The sequence below is a fragment of the Scomber scombrus genome, chromosome 9, assembly GCF_963691925.1.
Source record: "Scomber scombrus chromosome 9, fScoSco1.1, whole genome shotgun sequence".
Lineage (NCBI taxonomy): Eukaryota > Metazoa > Chordata > Actinopteri > Scombriformes > Scombridae > Scomber > Scomber scombrus.
In genome coordinates, this window is record NC_084978.1 from 4,523,975 (window position 1) to 4,546,681 (window position 22,707).

The following is a 22,707-nucleotide window of genomic DNA, read 5'->3' on the forward strand; positions in this document are numbered from 1 at the left end:
CTCCCTGTCTTCTTTCCTCCCACTCCGGTGAACAGGAAGATGGATGTTTCCTCCTACTCCTCTATTTTCTTGCGTTTGTTGTTGTTCTGCTCCCCTGAAATCTATGGTGTTGTGAGTAATGGAACCAATAAATATCAAATGTGTTTGTCCTTTCCTCTACATTGGTTTTGAAAGACAAACTTAGAACCTGAACTTTTTTCCTGTCTACCTGTTTCTCCTTGATGTTGTAAGTGAACCTCAGCGTCTTGCAAATATCCCCTTAAGATTGTCCCAAAGATTCAAAGAACATGGTATACATGCTTGATTTGTTCTAAAACCAGATTTTGGGACCAGGCTGCAGGGATTTGCTCCCCATTTAGCCTCAGAAGCATCAATGAGATGCTGCACTGGGAAATCAATGTCTGTATTTGTGTGCCTTAGTTTCCCAAAAGCATCTTAAGGCTAAGGCGTGCATGAAGCACATTTTGTGAACCCTTTTAAAAATGATCAAACAAGTGACTTCTACAATTTTGTTAGAGGCTGACAGCATTTCAAAATGTGCAGCAACTTGCAGGAGAAACCAAAAAGTACATGTTTTATGGAGGTTTGCATTGTTTTTGAACATTTATAAGACATGGACACTGTTGTCAAGATGTGGATGTTTAAATTGGAGATTAAAACTCAAGCAATACACATGAAAATGTGTGTCGTCATCGTATTCCTCTCCCTCTTCTTCTACAGGATATATCCCATGTTTCTGTGATATATCTTCAGATTCTGTATCTTCTCTTTTCTGTATGCTTGTCTCACGTTTACATAGTGTAATACAGAAATAATGGCAGCATGACACGTATGTTTGAAACTAACAGGAGTCACTGCTTCATTTTAGCATTAATGAGTAACATCTGTGACTGGAGCAGCAGCTATAAATCATTTAAAGTCTACCTTCTTAAACCTGTTTCCACTTCATACTAAATACTGAATTCAAAAGTATAAAGCATTTATTTGTGCAGTTTACAATATTAAGACTTTGTGATGTGTGTATTTTCATTACATAGCAAAGCTTACAGACAAGTTAATGCAAAGTTACTTCTAATATTAATATTGAAAATATTAAAAAAAATATGAATAATCACCTTCAGCGCCACAGACAGCTGATGTTTAGAAGCGTGCACATTCACTTTCAAGTATTGCTTTGGGAGATGCATGTAGATAAGAATAACAGCATTTGTAAACATTTTTAAGTATCTGGAAATGAAAGCCTGGCTTCGTGCACAGCGGCACTGTCATGTTGAAACAGAAGAAAAAAGACTGTACGTGTCACATAGACTGCACGCTAGCAGGAGGGTGCATGATAAGGCCCGCTACTCTTATTTGGGAACTCCAGTGGACAAATCAGGAATAGCAGTGCTTTTTATTGAAAAGTTTGAATTATTTCTCTGCAATTTTCACATTTACAATGTCCCCCAGTGGCTCGGATTGGACCCCATGCTGGGCCAGTTCTGGCCTGCAGGCTCTATGTTTGACACCCCTGAGTAATGAATTAGTTATAAATAAATAAACATAAACTGAAAGGTAAAAAATGTAATTTAAAATGATTGGCATAGTAGTGAACTAGTATTAAGTCAATGCTGGCTTATGCTAATGCCAGTAGTGTTAATGAATTATTACCCTAATGCTTTTATCTAGTGGAACAAAAGAAAAATACACACTCGGCAAAATGATGTGAGAAATGTGCCAATAAACTATTTGCTCATTATTTATTTAACAAATATGATTCAGTTCCTCTTCATCTGTCAGTTTCCTAAATGACAAAAAGTAATCATCTATCATTTTAGCCTCTTTTTATTTGAATGCAGGAAGTTTTCATTTAAACTTGTCTACATTTTTCTTTTTCTTTCCATATCTGTACATAACAATTCATTAAAAAAATGCTCATATGGAAATACAGCTGCTCTCTTGTGTGTTGTCATGATTAAAATGACCCCTAATGAGCTGTTTTGTTGTTTTTCTATAATAACTCCTCATGCATCTCTCAATCAGCAGCCAATCAACAGCTGTTATTACCTGTTGTTGCTCTATATCTGTTCTTTCTTCATACACCTGCCAATCTCTCTCACATATGTGACTCACCATTATTAAAAAAAATCACATTGCCAGAATAAATTAAAATCCTAAATTAAGCCTTATATATCACAATCATGTTTCCTATGGTGCTGTTAGTTAATTAAATTGAATAAAAGTGTTAGGATTTGACAGTCTGTTAAAGATCTGAATATGCATTTTGAATAATAATCATTCATTACTGATTCATTGTTCACAAATACGAGCTGTAAATTGATTTAAATCTGATTCTCTTGTGTCTCTGAAATGATTCATTGTTCCTTCTCTCATTCTTTCCCTGCATCAGGAAAATCAAGGTCAACTACTTCATCGTGTCTCTGGCGTTTGCTGACTTGATGGTGTCGGTGCTGGTGATGCCGTTCGGCGCCATCGAGCTGGTCCACCATCAATGGAACTACGACGCTACCTTCTGCCTGGTCCGGACCTCGCTGGACGTCCTGCTGACCACCGCGTCCATACTGCACCTGTGCTGCATCGCTCTGGACAGGTGAGAGGCTCCGCTGGTGTGTTAATGTGTGCAGGTTTGATTTAACGTGGGTTCGTAGAGTTATGTTCCACTTTCACCTTCAGCTGAAGTAGATACTGTGTGATTTTGTCCCTGTGGTGTAAACTCACACCTTACCTGAAGTAATGAACTACGCTTCATTGCGCTGCAAAGGTGAGAGACCTGGATTTATGCAGGTAATACAAACCCCTTTATGTGCAGGTCTTGTGTGGAGGCTCTGCTGATACAGCGGGTCTCTTCTATGTTGTATTTCTTAGGTTTAATGAGCTCTACCAGCAATAACGGTGGAAAAAATGTGTAGGGTCTTGCACAAAGCTTTTTGTTCCTGTCACACAGTATGAACAGAGTCACTGAAAACCCAGCAGCCACTAACATGGTGTAGCATGTACATTCCCTATCATATACATACTTCCTTAAACATTTCTCATATGCATTATTCAACAAATAATGGAAGATGCCCACGACTTTGGATGATCTCCAAACCCTTCATGAAAATACTCAACATTTACTCCAATAAAAATACATGGATGATATAGTGTTTGAATCAGATTCACTGACTTAATGTGTTGGTGAGTTATTCCAGGTTAAAGTCAGAATCTAGTGTGTAGTTGTGCTGCAGGTATTTTCACCAATTTCTACTGGTGGTATCTAGTCTTGTAGTTAGCGTTCATCTTCAGCTTCATCTGGAAAGGTTTATAAAGGTGGAACATCCTATAAACTCTTCACAGCTACAAAACCAACCACAATTCATTTTGAAGGAATTACATTTACTCCAAGCAACTATAATTATTTAATTTTACATGGACAATATCAAATGACAGTGTTGTTCCTCATAATGTTGAACCTACAGAAAGTTATCAGCGCCTCTGCAGCTTCTCTCAGCTTTAAGGAGCTTTATAGTTTCAGCTCATTGTTGAACTGTCAGTATAGTTTTTGGCCACAAAAGGCTGTTTACAGAGAAAAAGCTCTAAAAAACTACTGCACACTAACTGTTCAACACCAGACAGGAAATAGACAGTGAGCTGCAAACTAGCTGGTGAATATAGTGAAGCAATAGATGTTTCCCTCAGGAGTTGGAGGGAATGAAAAGTGAATATTGGACTTATCAGGATTTCATAAGGTGGGCAGAAACACAACCTGAATGATGAAGTTGCTCCATAACTGCTGGATGTGTAAAGAAGAAACACGTTCGACATGCAAAAGGTGATTATATGACTATCCATAGCCCAAAGATGCCCAAAAAACAAGTTAATCCAGTTTTATACTAATTTTCATTCACCTTAAATATTCATACATCGTTTTAGAGGGCAACTTCTTAAGACGATGATGATTTATTGGTAGAAAACATTCTGAACAAATTGGGCTGTTTCATCTTTTTTACCACCACATAAAGTTGGTCCAGAACTAAAATGATAGTCAATTGTAAGAGTGAGAAGAGGCAGAATGCAATTTGATTTATCTGATTTAAGCAAAGCCTTTCATTTCGATAGCGTTGATATTAGCTCCAGGTGGAGGACCTGCAGACTGATAACATGGATTGTGTGAGGACTTATAGACTTGATAAATTCCTTTCATTGCATCTGTGGCTAGACTGATGGAATTCATTTTAACGGAGGAGTGGGGGGTAAACAAACTCTGGCATTTTCAGTATCTAACACATTTCAGAACAGCAGTGAACATAAACATAACAAATGATTTAAACTGCAGGAGAGCCCTTTTAATAGTTATTCATTCAGGCTCCCAAACGTGCACAGACATACATTATATATCAGTTTATTGCAGCTCGGACACTGAGAAGGCTCAGTTTTGATTGGCTGTCTGGTGTCCATTTTCTTGTACGGACAATATAAGTGGACACCTGTGATGCAGGTGTTTGTATTATATCCTAAATAATGCAGAAGCTTGCAAACATTCTGATAAAGGAATTGTGTGTGTTTGTGTGTTAGAGAGAGAAAGAGAAAAATAAAAAGAAAGCGAGAGGGACCACCAGACAGTTTAAACTTTTCGCTGTAAAGATAATTAGCAATTAATAATAAATGATGTTTTCTGTCCAGGATGCAGGATGTGTTATTCCCTGTGAAACTCTGTCCTGCTGTCAGGTCTTTTGTGTTTGACAGGACTGAAATACCAGCAGCAGGAATGATAAAGTAGCAGTCAAAAGTTTGGACACAAGTTATCATTCAAGAGAATATGAAGGTGTATCTAAGCTTTTGACTGGTACTGTAGATAATGACATTTAGATGGCACAAAGGCTTATATCCCAGTTATATATGCTCATTGCATCATGGGGGAAAGTAGACAATTTGACAGAAAATACTCTTTCCTGCCACTAATGAGTGATGAGCACTGTCTCAAAGTAGGCCCACTTAATATGCAAGAACAGATTATATCAAATCTGTATCCAGCCCTTTATGTCAGCCAGAGTCAGCAGCCATAAGGAGTAGAGTCTGTTCCCTTTTGGCTCCCTCATGCTGGCACACAGCCCAGTGCACTGACATGGCTGATTACCTGGGATGTATGAAGATGTTGATATATGATTGACTAGTCCATCATGTCTTTTGACATTCTCAAGTTAAAGGGAGAGATTCATGAAGACAGCGTGATTTCATCTGGTTTGCTTCAAAATCCCACAACTTCCAACAGTTTCATTGGCTAGTAAGCTTGTAATTGAGCTAGTGAACTGGGAAATAATCCACCAGGTAACACAACTGTGCCTGTTGAAAGCAGCTTTACAAACTTGCCAGCTACTGTATAGGCCGGTCATTCACTCACTCGCTCCATAAACTGTAGTTAAACTTCTGCTTTGTGTGGCTGTAAAGACACAGGGTCAAAGTCAACAAGCACCTTTTTAATGAGGTTGGAGGCTGTACCTTTAGTGTACTTTGGCACGTTAGGATAATGTTTGAGGTCTGGAAGTAAAGTGGAAATCAATTTGCTGGCTAATCAGTAGCAGTTTAACCTACCACCTAATTCACTATGCTGCTCGCTACCTTGATCATTTGTTGGCTAATTCTTCTGCAGTGTTGGACAGCTTTGGTCAAACTGTCTTAATTCATTTCGGCTTATCACCTCTGAGCACTTTAGTTACTCATTGTCATCTGATTTGCAGTTTGCAGCTGGTGTTATGATGATTTAGTTTGTTTACCAGGCTGGTCAGACTGGTCTTGCTGGTTTTTCAGTATAATCGGCCAGCTTGTTAAAGTGGCTGGATTAATTATTTATTCATTTATTGCCCTCAATTTATAAATGAGTGATTTCACGGTGATCTATAGACCACATTTGTTCTGTTATTTCAATAATAATGATGTGATAATGATGGAAAAAAGTGTATTTGTCAATTAAATATATTCATTTTATTTTGAGTAAATTGTAATTAATACTCATTCTGGAAAAGCATGCACAATGAATCAGATACAGATGCATTTCTCTCCCCAGTATTTATAGTTCTTGTCTGACATTAAACAGACTGTGGCGTGATCAGGAAGCTTCTGTAATTTATTTTTCTTCTGCTACCAACTTAATATTTGTTGGTATCTGATGTGTGTTAGTGATGGAGGGTAGCAGCCCGTGATATGAGTAAATCAGACCAAGCAGAGTAATCCTTATCATGTAGACAGCTGGATTAAACTTCACTTCACCTTGACGATCTCTCCGAAATTGAAACAGGTGTCTCCATAAACGTCTCAGTCTAATCTCTGGTTTCTCACTTCTCAAGCTGATTTGACTTCTCTGACTTTTTAAACATGCTGCAGCATTGTAAGCCCTAAAGACACATTTTGGAGAGAGTTCATCATGCTGTAGAAACTCCACTGGATGTAAAAGTTATTTGAACTTTTAAGGTATAGCAGGTATTTTACCCTTTGTATATGTGAGTATATCATCTAGTAACAATGTGTCTACAATTGGAATAAAAGGAGCAAACTGAGGACCTCTACTCCATCACTGAGGCATTCATTATGATAGTGCAGATTAGTGTAATGGCTGTGATCATTTAGTTTAAGTTAAGTTCCTTCCCAAAAGTTTGTGCATGCATTTTTAATGTAAATGCATATTGGGGCCCACAAACACAAGAAAATGTTCCAAATTGGTCAAGAAAAAAGATGCAAAGCTCAGCAACAGCGAAGGAGGAAATGGTCTCTTCATTCAATTATCAGGCTGGAGGAGCTTTGTACTCTTCGATGTACATACAGCTGCCTCCGCATCCTGGAACAGCATAGCTTCCATTATCAATTCATTCGGTCAATCGCCCATCATTACCCCCGAGTCCCCTCCGTGTCCCCTGTGAATCATATCACATCTCCCCTTGGCTGTATCTTCATCGTCCACTTCCTTTAACTGCCCACTTCTTTTTATTGTCATGTTCCCTTTTTTCAAGAACAATTATATTCATAAAGCCAATAACGTTTCCTTTCTGACTGCTTCTTGCTCATAATGTTGGCAATACACTTACATACAGTGTGTTCTTGTTCTGTATGCTCTCTATAGTGTAATTTGTACTCAGTTTTTTGACACTTTTACTCTCTTTTATACCAATTTAATCTCTTATTTATGCCAATTGCACAATTCGTACCTTGTTTTGTTGTTTTTTTGCACTATTGTTATATTCACTTTTCTCCTTTATTATATATTTTCCCATCTTATCTTATTACTGTAGCACATTTATACTCTAAAACGTCATTATACACAATATCAATTATTACAGAGTGACACAGACATAAGTATTATCTCTCAACATCTTCAAAAACACTTACAATTAAAAATAATGTGACCAACTGATATAAACAGTAACTAAATTGCTGTTTATTGTACAGTTTTTCTGCATTGCGTAGTGAAATAAATAGTTTGCTCTCATAAAGTAGATCCAATGAAGCTTTGAATCACAGCCAACACTCCATGCAGCTTTTTCACTTGAAATAATGAACGACTCAAATTTATAATTAAGGCAATGGTGTCGCTGTAAAAAGTTAAGTTAAATAGACCGACAGCATCTGGATCATTGATACTGTGTTTTACTTTCGTATGTTGAGTAGTTTGAAATGACATGTTGTCAGGCCTGAATCCCATCATGTTTGTGGTTCTATTAAATGCAACAGATGGACAGACTGACAGCCAGAGGAAGTCTGCTCTTATGTAAAACTGCATGATGACACCATGAATTAATGAAGCTGTCAGTCAGTTGCAGCCAAATGTAAGCGAGAGTCTGCAAACCCAGACAGTACACAGCTGAGATGAACTGTTTCTCTCAGTGTGCTCATGTGTGGGCTCTGTGGGATATTTTAAATGTGCAACACACACACACACACATGCACATGCACATACATACACACACAAACACACACACACACACACACACACACACAAACATCCAACAGAAACAAAGGAACTAAAGATTAAAACAAGTCTCTGCAGATTAAACACTGGATTTTTTGGTAATCGTCCCTCGATATCGTGATTTGGAACCCAAACTTCCTGTCTGTTTAGTCTGAGTTGAAGTGCCAAAGTGAGATAAATGCTATTAAAGTAACACACAAACAAAGAATAATGGATTCAGACCACAGAGAAAGAAAGACTCCAAGAAAAAATATTTTTAACCTTGTTTAATCAGGAAGCATCCGCTGAACTATTTCTAGTAATGCTCGTATTGCCACTGAGTTGGACCGGACTTTATTACCCTTACCGGGCCGTACGCTTATTGTTCATATTCTGATTCATAATTAGTCTCTACACCAACTCACATTGATAAATTATCCATCAGTCATTAATACATGTTTGATTAATCTCATAGAAAAAAAAAGATTATAGATTCACAATCATTATATTATGGTACATTTTATAGAGTATGATAAGATTTTTTAATTTTTTAATAAACACGGGTCAAACTTTTGTATTTGTATTTTTAAAAAAGGGATATCAGCTGCAGTCAGGCTGAAATAAATGTGTTTTGGGTGTTTTTTCAGCTCTAAAATGTAAAAATGGGTCAAATTTGACCCTTAACAGTATGTAAGGGTTAAAAAGTATTGTACGCTACATAATACAGCTGTTTTAGATTGGTTTTCTGTGTGAGGCTGCCATATGTTTCTATTAATTGCAATCTCTTTAGACGCTTTAAACTTGAGATACATAATTCATCACACTGAAAATGAAGCCTGTGTCACTGCGTCTATTGTTAAGTTACATTATTGTTAAAAATGTAATGTTACACAGACTTTGTTGTTGTTAAGCCAATACCTGACAGATAATACAGACAGAGCATTTTCCTATACAGGATTATCTTTGAATGATGTTCTTTTCTAGTGTTTTATGAGAATACTTTTGACACATTATCACATATAAAATTTAAGTATATTTTCACTCATCCTTTCAACCTTGAGCAGTTTCTGCACATCTTTAAGTCATAGAACAGGCTCAAACAAGCTCCGCCACTCAGATGAGTCGGGCAATTCCTGTGTAGCCTTGATGGCAAAACTCAGGGTAAGAAATGATCTACAGCAGCAACATCCAAGAAGTTTAATTTAGGGCTTTGTTGAGGTCACCAGTGGGAATAAAGGTCTGCCAATCCTAATGAAGAAGGAAGGATAAAGTGACAGGCAGTTCTTCCTCAGAAGCCCAAGGGGTTAAGTTCCTTGGTGTGAGGGCACCTTAACCATATAGAAAACAGGTCCTGATTTCTCCAGCCAATGTAAGATTTGTTCAAGAAACAGTCATCTGAAGTTGCAAATGGTTTCCTTTCAGCTCTGCAAACAGTCCTTGAAAGAGTACAGGCTGTTGCAATCGTACTTAGTACTTTAGTTTATTTTAATAGAGAGGAAATTCTTCTTCCCTGGCAGCGCATAGCCGTAAACATTACAGCGTTACTGCCATTCACAAAAAAATAATGTTGCAAAAGCCTTCAGCAGCAACAACAGTAGCTACAGTGGACAAACAACAACGTCAGTGAAAGCAGGTGACTCATGGGCACTGAGGGAGACAGAGGAGGAGGATGAGGAGGAGGAGGAAGAAAAGATTGGCTGCTGAGAAGCAAATCGCAACTTGAGAAAGAAAGTAAGGAAAAAAATCTGAAAAAGTTTAGTTATTGTAAGATGACTAAAAGAGGAGTGAGACTAGAACGTTAAGTAGAGACTTTAAGGGTGAGATGAAGAAAAAAGAATGTAAAAAATACAACTGTGTTACCATGGTTATTTGTTGTAAATATTGATGCTATTTATTGTCTTTGACTGTGTGTTTATGGGGTTTAATGGTTTGAAAAATGTCCAAAAAGGTTGTCGTTGATAAACCTCAGTGTATGTTAAAGGCTGATTGCACCTATACTCATCACCAGCAGTTGTGAAAACTAAATGAAGGATCCATTTCATGTCTCCATTTCTGTTGCAATATGCAAATTGACTTTTCCTGAATCACCAACAAAAAAAGAATATTTGAGAAATGCATGTTGGACTCCATATGACTACTCGAAGCGCTTTTAGTTGTTTGTGCCAACAGAGTGTCTGCAGCAGCCTTGATGTAAGAGAAGCAGCCACGTAAATACTAATAGTTTAAATACCTGACGTAGGTGAGAAAAAGTTGGACAGAAAGTGAGAAGAAACAGTCTCTCTTACCTTAACCTTCAAGTTTTAATGCTTGACTATGTGGGAGGGGCGGACAAAGATGATGCTCCATCCTTTATTTACTCCCCTCGTGATGCCCATGAGCAAGGAAAATATATCTGCTTCGATCAATGAAATATCTTTATGGTTGTACTGAAAGCTTTTCTAGTAAAGCTATAAAATCAGTCTGAATCTGATGCAGGATGTAGCTATAAAACAACACCGAGTCCAGTCGACCTTTCCTGGTTGAAAGAGGAGATGAGAAGTTAAACAGTGGAAATGAGAAATTGAGTTTGGTGCAGACAGAGCTGCAGATCAGACAGCTTTTTTTGTCATTGTATATCATTGCTGCTGGTGCACTAGGATGGGGGAAAAGACCACATGGCTTGAGCCCTCCCACTGTTTGTGCCCTGATGAGAAACTATAACACTTGAATACAAATGAAAGCAGAAAGCCTATATGTAAAATATATGCAAGAACAAGCACACACCGTCATGGATCTGTGCTCATATCCTTGTTTACAACAGGCTTGGTGACAGTCAGAGTCTTTTTCTGTCTGACTGTCCAGAGGGGGTCTCATGGAGAAACAAGCATCCTCTACGCTTCGGTGGATTTGTGCAATTATAGACGCTATTTACACTCAGTTGAGGAGTGAAGACGCACTCTTCACTGCTTCACTGCTTCACCAACTTTTTGACCTCATGAATTTCATAACCCAAATAAAAAGATTACAAACTGACCCTCAGGAGGAATGGAGGGGGGGGTAATTTATGATATTACAACTGGAGAAAGGGATGGCATTAAGCATTGGACTTTTCTAAATCTGGTCCTTGGATGTGGTTTTTTGCCATTAATATCACCAGTTAATCAGTGCAGTGGCTGACTGGTCTAGATTGAATCCTATTAACTGGACGGTATAAATGGACACTTTGTGATAGAAGTGTTTGTGTGAAGTCCTGAATTAATGCAGCAATAGGAAATTACAGCAACAACAATGAGGCTTAGCTAAAGAGTTTTCATCGAAGGTTGTTTGTGTAACCGCTAAAATATAATTGCAAATCTGGATATTTTAATCAGCTACCTGTGGGATAAAGAAGAGACCTTTTATAATGAGTTAGGTTTGCTCTGGTGAGGCTAGTAGCATGCAGGTATGAGCTATAACTGCGCTAGAAACCCGGTTTCAATCATATACGGCTTAAATACATCAGTAATTATGTTTTCATTGAAATGTATTTGCTGAATTATGTTTCTATGTTAATGATAGACATAATGAGAAAATGTTAATTAATGTATCTGGCTGCAAAAATGTTGATTCTTGATGTCCAGTGCAGTAAAATATCCACTTATATTATTCACTGCAGCATTATTAACCTTTGTTTAACCTTTGTGTCGTCCTCCCGGGTCAATTTGACTGTTCCTTCTTTCCTCCCTCCCTCATTTTCTCTTTCTTTCCTTCTTCCCTCCCTCCCTCCTTCTTTACGTCCCTCGTCCTTCCTTCCTTCCTTCCTTCCTTCTTTTTTTTCCTCTCTCCTTGTGTTTCTTTCCTCCCCATTACCTTCCTTCTTTCATCTGTCCTTCTTTTCTTCCTTCCTTCCTCTTTTCCTTTCTCCCTCCCTCTCTCCTTCCTTCCTTCCTCCTTTCCTTCCTTCTTCCTCCCTTCCACCCTCCCTTCCTTCCTTTCCTTCCTTCTTCCTCCCTTCCTTCCTCCCTCCTTTCATTCCTTCCTTCCTTCCTCCCTCCTTTCCTTCCCTCTTCCTCCCTTCCTTCCTTGACTCGAGGACAACAGGAGGGTTAACGTCAGAGACAGATGATCTTGGTCTGCAATGACTTGAAGCATCAGACACAACATGCTTGTTAACATTTAAGTGAAATCATGATCTTTCACTAACCTCAACCAAATTGCTTTTGATGCCTGAAACTAACCACACACATGACTCAGGATGTGAACTTCGGGTTCTGGAGGTAGACTCCTGCATCTCAGACGCCCCCGTCCATCTGAACATCCTCCCTCCAAGTCCTGAGTAGCTTTTAATTCATTTAAAACATCACCTATCAACATAATCCTTGCAGTTATTGCATTTGCCAACACAATGTGATTTAGAAAACTATTTAGTCGTACATAAACGTAGTTTCTAGGAGACCGGGTTGAGAGGTGGAACCAGAGAGGAAATATGACAAAAAATGCAAAGATAATAAGAAGCTGTGAAGTAGTTGCAGGTAAAAGTCACAAAATAGGACAATACCTTCTCTTATATGTGTGTTTTATCAAATTTGCATGTCCTAATGTTAATGTAATTTAATAAAAATCGCTTGTATCATCTCATAATTATACAAATGTCTCACTATCCCATTACTTTTCCTCCGTAAGTGCTCTGAGATAACATCACTATGCTACAATATACTATATATATAAATAAATTGAAAGAGAACACTGCAAAACTTTATTGAGTGTTACTTAAAAGATGTTACATTTGTGATTTTAAACACCAGTAAATCAATATCTTATTCATTTTGAGAGAATACATTTACTGCAATCAATCTAGAGCACCACTAGAAGGGTATTCACATGTTATTATGACACAAAAGGGACACAAAGATACAGATTTGCTAGTGACAGCGGACTGAAGGGCTGTGTTGTTGCTCTTCGTGTAAAAGCAGAGGAGAAATATACGGGAGGCTGGCGATGTCGAGTGTTGTTCCCCGCATCCTGAACAAAACAGCTTTCTGTAAAAGAGACGAAGAAAATAGCAGAGTAGAAATGGACATTTTCTCTTGTATATCATCAGTCTCAGAGAGGACGCATGAATCGACCACAGAGAAAGACAGAGACATAAACAAGCAATGAACACATAACAGAAAATAATTTAGAAGGACATAAAGCACAAAAATAAAACTGGTAAACATTTATAACACATTTCCGCCTGGTTATGAATATTGTCATCTCAAATTTAGTAATTTTATTTATTTATTTATTTACCACAAACTTTTGTCACTGCATTCAGTAAGAAAAGATTTCCTGACCCAAAACTAATGCACCTTTGAGCTGTTGACGGAGCGTTACAGAAACACAACATGGTGTAAACATCATACAGGATATATATTTTTATTTCTAGGCAGCAAAGTGAGTATTTTAATCATTTTGGATCAATGAACCAGTAATCCGTTTGGGCCATAGATATTAAAAAATGGGTTTACTAACACATGTCACTTAGATTTATATAATATAATAATAATTATATATATTTTTTCTTTATCAGTGTCATAGCTTCTTGGGTGCATCTAAGCATGATGTGTCTCATTATTCTCCTGAAGAAAAATAAATTACATTACATTAATTTTAGTAAACTCTTTTCAAAGTAGGTTACAGTGTTGTTGTTTTTCTACACACACACACACACACACCACACACACACACACACACACACACACACACACACACACACACACACACACACACACACACACACACACACACACACACACACACATGAGGATCAATGTGGAATTCAGTGCATTTCTTTTTTCCTGCATGAGTAACCCTTTCTTCATTCATATTCTACTATAAACAGGAAATATGTTTTGCTACAATCATAACGCTGGCTGAATAACATTCTTTCAACATATTGGAAAATATTTTTAATTAACATATTTGGCAATTTGTAGGAATGTTGGTATTGAATTTACAGAATGAATGAGATGTATTTAATTATTTTCTATCAGAATGTCTGATCATGCAGCACAATATCTTCTAGTAGTAAGTACAGCAATATTAAACTTTTTATAGTTTATGCATTGACATGAGGTTAATGTAAGAGAACCATTTAAATGTCAATCCAAAACCACATGTGAGCGTCAGGATGTGATGCAGTCAGAGTTATGCATCTAGTATGCTCGCTTTCCTCCCTGATGTCCCCTCTCTGACTTTAGAGTGATATTTTAGTTTAATGCTTCATGCATTGAAAAAACCCATTAATCCAGGCAGCAATTATGTTTGCCAACGCCAACATAATTGGGAAAACTATTTAGTAGTATAGAAACATAATTTGTGTAAGATAGAGTTTGTATGAGACAGTTCATTTGAATTCCTATTATACGCCTTTTTTTACAGCAGACATTTAATGACATGATAGTGTGACAGGGAGCCAGCGTCCTGAAACTGAAGCAGCTAAATGGAATTCCTTTTGTTACGTAATGAGATGTCTGATGTGAACAATGCTTCTTATTTAATCCTCACCTGATCATTTATCTGGATCTTTGTTGTTTCAGTTTGAAGCAGGTTTGGTTAGGTCACTGGCTGCTTAAATAAGAGAAAACGCTGAACGCTGAATTTAAAACAACAAGCTGAAAGCAGAAGAATCAAGGCAGCCATAAACATTTGATGCTCGCAGTTCACAGTGTTCAGAAGAAGAAGAAGAAGAAAAAGAAAAGAAACGAAACATCTGTTGCCTCCGGTATATTTCTGCTGTAAGAACTTGGCTGACAGACAACACAAGCTTGTGTATGTGTGACAGAGAAAATGAAAGAGAAGGAGGATGGAGATAGTAAGAGAAAAGAAGGGGGAAATGGAGTAGAAAACAGATTTTAAAAAAGGAATACGTAGAAATGAAGTGAACAGCTGCAGGATACATTTTCTCATTCATTCAGTGTAAGCTGGAGATGCTGAAAGGACTCTGAGGAAATGAATTAAGACTAAAAATACCAGAACTGCCACAAGGAGGATGCTCCATCACAAAGACATTCAGGAAGGACGTGAACTTAGACAGAAACATAGATGTAGAAACACAAACTGTCTGTTGGACGTAAAGACACAAGAACACCCAGAGAGTGAGATGAAGTGGAAAAAAACAGACAAGAGAATATAAGCAGGAAAAAAAGTTTATGGTGGATGCGAAAAAAGTCCAAACACTGCAGCTCCCAGTGCAGGTAGATTTATTAAGATATCACCAGAGACAGACATAAAGAAAGAGATACAGAAGGAGTTTGAATTGATGTGATTGCATCGACACATATTTAAAATCGCTCCACCTGATTACAGATACTGTGATTGATGATTACACAGTGCGAGCATAGTAAAGTATTTAGTGTGTATAAACTATTTTATTTTTATTTTTACACATTTTCAGGATGAATACAGCTTTTGAAACAATGTGTCTCCCAAAAAATACAATATATACAACACATGATATAAATCATTCTGAAAATATGATTTTAAAGATGTTTTTAAAAAGTACAAAAATCTCAATTCATCAAAATCGAATCCCTATTTTCAACTTCAAAATCTCATTCAAATGTTTTAACCCTCCTGTCGTCCTCCCGGGTCAAATTGACCCCGTCTGTTTTGACTGTTCCTTCTTTCCTCCCTTCCTTCCTTCTGTCTGTCCTTCCTCTCTCTTTCCTCCCTTCCATCCTTCCTTCCTCCCTTCCTTCCTCCTTCCTTCTTCCTCCCTTCCATCCTTCTTCCTCCCTTCCTTCCACCTTTCCTTCATTCTTCCTTCCTTCCTCCCTTCCTTCCTCCTGTCCTTCCTTCCTTCCTCCTTCCCTTCCTTCTTCCTTCCTTCCTTCCTTCCTCCCTCCTGTCCTTCCTTCCTTCCTCCTTTCCTTCCTTCTTCCTCTCTTCCATCCTTCTTCCTCCCTTCCTTCCACCTTTCCTTCATTCTTCCTTCCTTCCTCCCTTCCTTCCTTTCCTTCCTTCTTCCTCCCTTCCTCTCTCCTTTCCTTCCTTCCTCCATTCCTTCTTCCTCACGAGGACAACACGAGGGTTAAAACAACAGTTACAAAACTAAACTGCTGATGACTTGTTCATTGTTTGGTTGTACTATAAAGACCTTCTAAGATGTCAGATGTTCAGTGTTTCTGGTAGCTACAGTTAATTAGCATTAACATTATTACTATTACCACAGTTAGCCGTAGACGTTAGGGTCAGCGTAACCCTTTCGTCCAAATATGGTAACTTCCCATCACTTCTGGCTCCAAAAAACCAAGATGGCGATGTTCAAAACTCAACTCAAGGCTTCAAAATTGGAGTCTACAAACCACCTGTTGACGTCATGGTGACCACGTCTATATTTTTATTTTATTTTACAGCCTTTGGTAACAACAGCTAACAAAGCCAGAAAATAGAAATAGCTATACAACAAAGAGAGCTGTAAATAGATAAAAGAGACGACAGAGAAAAGGGAGATGAGAGTGAATAGGGAATCAAATGAAATCAAGGCTGTCATGGATTCTGTGATGCAGAGTCATTCACTCAAGAGGCAAACGCATCACAGAAAACTGTAGAAAAAGTAAATAGAGCAAAGGCCGGGCATAGAAAACAAGAGGCTGAAGACGTGATAGCAAAGTCATTTAATGCAAAGAAAAGATTACGTTTCCACTCAAAGGAGAAGCTGAGCTGTGACCTTCGTATAATAGAAAATGCCTCCTTGAAATCCTTTACAGACCCTCTTATATCATGAAAGGTATTGTATAAGTGTCATTCCTGGCTTCTACCTGCATTCATTGTGTTCTGTATTATAGAAAGCACTTTTACTTTGCCTGACACCAAGACAGTAAATAGTCCTCTAGTGTCATTTGCAACCAAAATTGAACCAAAACTTGCCGATATGGATTAAATATCTTTGGAGGAAATGGAGCAGATGCTGATGAATGATAAGATAGGGCGACGCTGTTTAATCAGGGTAATTAAGTGTTTGACACGGATCACCGAAGATCACATTTTGATCCAAAATCGTGAGGCAGTGTGTTGTACGGTGGCCCAGAGGTTCAAAACACAATGAATAAGACAGCAAACAAGATTTTAACAAACAGCACATTAACACATTACAACACACAATAAAAACTACACATAATTTGACAAAACAGACCAACCAAAAACCAAACATTTGTCTTTTATTCAGCTCAGAAACATCCAACTCTTGCCTAACCTTTACCCTCCATAGTCCCATCTGCTTTTACTATTTCGAGTTAGAGTGTTTTTTTGACATTATCTGTGGTTTTATGAATTTAATTTAGCTGTCAGATAAATGTTGTGGGTTTTTAAAGGGCAACAGTTGCTTCTATATTATAGTGAAAGGGTAAAATTACCATAGTACAACTCTAGAAAATGGAAATGACTAAAGTGTTCATGTAAGTGTACCTGAAACTGTTTTCTAACTTTTCTCACAATCTTTATCAGCAAATTAAAATCATATCAGTTGTCATGAAATTTATTGAAATATGAAATCTGCATTATTATATGTTGTTGACGGACATATTCATCCCGCAAAGTAACACACAACGTCAACATGGGAAATTAAAACAAATGCATTTTCTTTATATTTTTTAAAGTTTAATGAGCCTTCCAGATTTGTCTGATTAATATACATTGCCATGCATCTTATCATATTCTGTAGGTACAAAGTAGTGTCATATTTTTATATTTTCCAAATCATGAGGGTTGTCTAAACTTTAAACTGCCAACCGTCTGCTCACATACCTTCTTTAACGTCCAATCAAATGTCCTGCAATGAATGTGGAAGACAACAACATACCTTTAGGTTTTTTGGCTGCTCTCAGAAAAACCAGTTCCCATATAAATAAAGTCTGAATAAAAATGTCAGAAATAAACAGAGAGTAATGTTTAGGAGATCAAAAGGAAACAGGGACCATTTAAAGTGCTCCTGGTCAGGACACGCTGCCATCCAACCGTGCTGCGTCTGCTTCTAATCTCTACCAGGTTCATGTGTGCGTGTGTCGGGTCTTTGTGTGTTTTCTCGTGGCTGGCAGCGTGCGTACATACTGCTCTTTTGTGCACGTACGTGTTTGTGTGTATCGAGACAATGCGACAATTCATACTTGTGGGAATTCAAATAGTATAAAGGATCTCTTGACCTTTTTGAATGCCACAGTAGATGCAGACCACACACAGTATATACAGCCACTCCAAATTACTGATGGCTATGAAATGCCATGCACTGAGAGTAGATAATGAGATAGGATCACAGCAGAGGAGGCAGAAATAAACCCACAGTGACTGATGATGGGATAGACTGGATTAGATTTAATACTGCTGCAGTAGAAACCGTGTTCAGCCAACCTTGTGGAGATATTTAGCTGCCATCAGGGGAAATAAGTTTGGGTGTTAGACACTGACATTGACACAAAGACAAGGTGTAAATACAGTTTTGATTCCTTTATGATCACAAATTCAAATAATTCTTCCCATGATTGATAAATTATTTGGATGATCATTTTTAAGGTTTCAATTATTACCTTTTTGGAGGCAGACAAACTCCAAAACAAGCTAACAGACACACAGTTATGACATGTTACCGCCTCATAAAGGTGTCATAGCGAACATGTTAGCAAATAGTTCCCCACTTACACATCCAGCAGACACAGAGCCACGTTATCATCACATGTTTAGTTGTGTTTCTGTCCACCTGATCAATGGAAGTCCAATATTTACTCCCACAATCTCCTTTGAAAAACTAGCATTGCTTTTATCAGGGTTTGTTTGCTAAGACAGCTGCAACTGGAAATGATGTTAATGAGAGCACTGAGACTGAAGATGACAGATTTAGAACCATTAAAACCAAAATAAATAGCTCAGACAGGCTAAAAAGACTTTACAGCGCTGCAAAAAAGGGAATTATGTTCAGTAAGTTATAAACACACTGAAACATGACATGAAAGCACACATAAGGTAGCACACCTGTAACACACACACAGGCACACACACACACACAAGTAAATACACACACGTACACACAGTCACACCATGTAATGGGGGGTAATGGAGGTCTAAGCGACTCGGTTGGGTGACTTCGTCTGTTTCCCATCACACAGGAACACGTTTGAGTTCTGTTCAATGTCTACGTGCACACACACACACACACACACACACACACACACACACACACACACACACACACACACACACACACACACACACACACACACACACACAGTCACTGAGCAAGCCAGGTAGAACTGCAGATGTAGGGGATTTGTCACAGTATCTGTCTTTTATAAAGTTCTCTCCCCATTTGTCCTTCTTTACTAACTCGTTCCTCTTTCCCTTTTTCTTCTTCATTAGTCTGTTCTCTTCGTTCCATCTTTGTTTGTTTCTGTCTTTATTTCTCTCTTCTTTTTCTCCTCTCCTTGCTTATTTCTTCTCTCCCCTTTTCCAGACTTTTTCACTCCTTCTCACTCTCTTTCACAGTGGTTCTCTATCATCCATGCGATTTCATTCACGCGGTTCAGTGTCAGTGTCGTCTTTGTGATATCACTGCCAGACAGCATGCTGGGAAATCCCTGCTGTAGCGTCATGCTCGCTCAAACTTACACACACACACACACACACACACACACACACACACACACACACAGATATACTGTTCACAAAGCAATAGCTGGTGAAAGTCAGAGGGGAATAATACAAAATAAGTGTGTGTGTGTGTGTGTGTGTGTGTGTGTGTGTGTGTGTGTGTGTGTGTGTGTGTGTGTGTGTGTGTGTGTGTGTGTGTGTGTGTGTGTGTGTGTGTGTGTGAGTGAGTGAGTGAGTGAGTGAGTGAGTGAGTGAGTGAGTGAGTGAGTGAGTGAGTGAGTGAGTGAGTGAGTGAGTGAGTGTGTGTGTGTGTGAGTGAGTGTGTGTGTGTGTGTGTGTGTGTGTGTGTGTGTGTGTATGTGTGTGTTATTTGGTATCAAAGGGAGAAATAAAGCATGGCAGGGAGAGTATAAAAAAGAAGATAAGGGTGAAAATGTGGACTTATAGGAGTGACAGATCTGGGTCAGAGTGGAAAAGAAAAGGGAACTGATTGTTAACTTGAAATGTTCTTGATGGGACTACTTCCCAAAAATCCTACACTGTGTTTTGAATATCAAATACACAAACTGTTTCATAAGATAATTCTTCTCTTGAATTTTTGAACTGCTGCTTCTCTGATCTTGGTGCCATGTACCTGGTGTATAGTGACTGTCAAAGAACGGCTTATACCCACAGATACATCACTGAGTGCATCAGTGCAGAGAGTGTCTCTAACAGTCTCCAGGTCTGGGATTTTTATAACTGTCCAAGTGCCAAGTGATGATGGGACATTCCTATCTCCTGCAGCAATGAACTGCAGCCAGCGATTTACTATGAGTCCTAAAAAGAGGAAATGAGGCTGTCACCACAGATGGTTCATGATGACGCAAGCACAGTTGTTGAGCTCGTATGGTTCTTTACAAGAGAGATGGGGAAGAGTATTTGTAGTAAAAAGGTGGACATTAAGGAAGGGATTGATTGAGGGATGAGCAGAAATGGAGAGTCAAATTTGGATGATTAAGGCAAAGTGAGTGAGAGATGATGGCAGAGAGAGAGAGAGAGAGAGAGAGCTAGTAGAAAGGATTAAGAGATGACGTAATAAACACTTAAAAATTAAAGAAGAAAAAAAGAGGATGAGGGCAGGACTGTGAGAAAGACAAAGTGAGGAAGACAGTTGATAAGTGAATATGTTCTAGTACTTAATTTTTGGTGGTTTGCATATGTTTGCAAATCCATTGGCAGCAAAAACTACCCTCTCATCTTTCCAAAAGAGTTCATCCAAAATGAAAAAGGAAACAGTGTTGACAGAGTGAGTGAATGCCAGAAATAAACAAGTATTTTAATGTTTCTTTGCATCTTCACTCTGTTCTGTTTTGAGGTCTGATTTTTGCAGTCTTTGTTGAAGGATTTGAGATGAGACACTGACACTTTGAAAAGTTCGTCTTCAAACTTGTTTTTTTTTATCTTCAAATGTTCTTTTATGTGTAACTTTCTCTTTATGTCCAACTTTTTCTTTTTATAAACAAGTCATATTTCATTTTTAACGAGTTATTTTCTTCTTTTCTATATAACAGGTTTGGATCTACTGTGGATTTAAATGATTAATTCAAACATGCTATCTGTAGAAAAAGAGAAACATTTTTTTATCTGTTGTTGTTTTAAGAAATATATTTAGAGTGCAACAGATGAGAGTGTTACTAGTGCTTTGGGAGAGAGCCAGTGTGCCATCTACTCCCACTGTATGGTATTTAGCTGAATGAGTTAAAGTATTGATTGTGTTTAATCATATTTATCCCATTTTTATCATGTCTCTGCAGATACTACGCTATCTGCTGCAAGCCTCTGGTGTACCAGACCAAAATGACGAACGCGCGAGTGGCTATGATGATTGGCGGCTGCTGGGTCATTCCCACCTTCATCTCTTTTCTGCCCATCATGCAGGGCTGGAACAGCATCGGCATCGACCACCTGGTGAGTACAATGGAGCGTGTATAAGCACGTGCTTGGCAAAGTTTCAATGCGATGCCTGAAATGGTTTTATAGGGAAATGGAGCCAAGGATATTTTGCATCTACGCAAGAGGTTTATGACGTAATACACTGCTGGAGGAAAAGCTGGAGAGCACAAGCATAAGAAAAAAAACTCATAAGAAAGTAGAACAAGACAAAAAAGAATGACAATTAGTGTATACATGCACCGGATAACTACTTAAAATATTGTGAAGCATTGTTTACAATAAGAAGAAAGATGCTTCATGTGTTGCTATGGTGACCGCATCAACATATGAGACACAGAGGCAGTAGGACAAGGCCACTGACACAACAGGCAAGAAGTCAAGCTGCTGCTTTTTTTTTTGTTCACTCCAAAAAAATGTGAAGTATTTAGCAGATGAGTCATAGTTGAGTGTCTTGTTTATGCAGTGAAGTTTGTTTAATGTGATACGAGACCAACGTTTAAAAAAAAACGAAAAGGAGGAAAAGGAGGTCGAGAGGAAACCGAAGACATCACAGTACCAAAATGAAAAGGAATACAGAAAGGAAAAGTAGAATAATCAGGAATGCAGCAATGATTAAAAAACACTGTGATTAATCATATAAGAAACTAAAATATTGATCTTGAAATTTAATTTTGTTTGCCTTTGTGGTTCAAGTTGCTACTGAGTTATTTATATGTCCAAAGACAAATCTAGGTTTTGCAGTTGTGTTCTGCTCTTCAGGACTCAAAAAACAGTTTACAACTCCCAACCTAAACTCAGAAATGATGTTCATATTCAACACTAAACTGCAACAGCAAAAACGTTCTGGTAGAAATGCAGTGCTGGCCTAATTACATTTTCTCTCAACATAATAAACACATTTTGTTAATTAACTTTTTTTTTTTTGGCACTTTGCAAAAATGTTCATATAAATATTGAATAAACCTAGTTCTTATTTTTCCCATCAAAACATCTGATCTAGCAGTAAAATATCCATTAGTAGAAACGAATGATTCATGATTAAATAATTAAAAATTTAACTCTTCATGGTGAGGTTTAGGTACTGGCAGAATACTGCTCATATTCTCCATCCTCGCAGTATGAAAATATGTCATAAAAAGTGTCTATACCAAATTTTTAACCCCAGATCTGTGAAAGCATCAATAGTCGATCTGACTGATCAATAAATGTGATTAAACCTTGATTAATGTTTCAGAGAGCAGAGAGAGTGTAATTTTTCGCTTTTACACCACTAA

At 38.0% G+C, this 22,707-nt stretch overlaps 1 protein-coding gene across 1 annotated transcript in view; it reads left to right on the plus strand.

Annotated features, from left to right (window-relative positions):
* The window catches only part of htr4 (5-hydroxytryptamine receptor 4), a 76,551-nt gene that overhangs the window by 46,780 nt on the left and 7,064 nt on the right, over window positions 1-22,707 (plus strand). Inside the window, exons 4-5 of the mRNA XM_062426201.1 lie at window positions 2,390-2,590; window positions 21,295-21,448. Coding sequence (XP_062282185.1) covers window positions 2,390-2,590; window positions 21,295-21,448 — 355 coding nt within the window. The remainder of the gene's footprint in view (window positions 1-2,389; window positions 2,591-21,294; window positions 21,449-22,707) is intronic.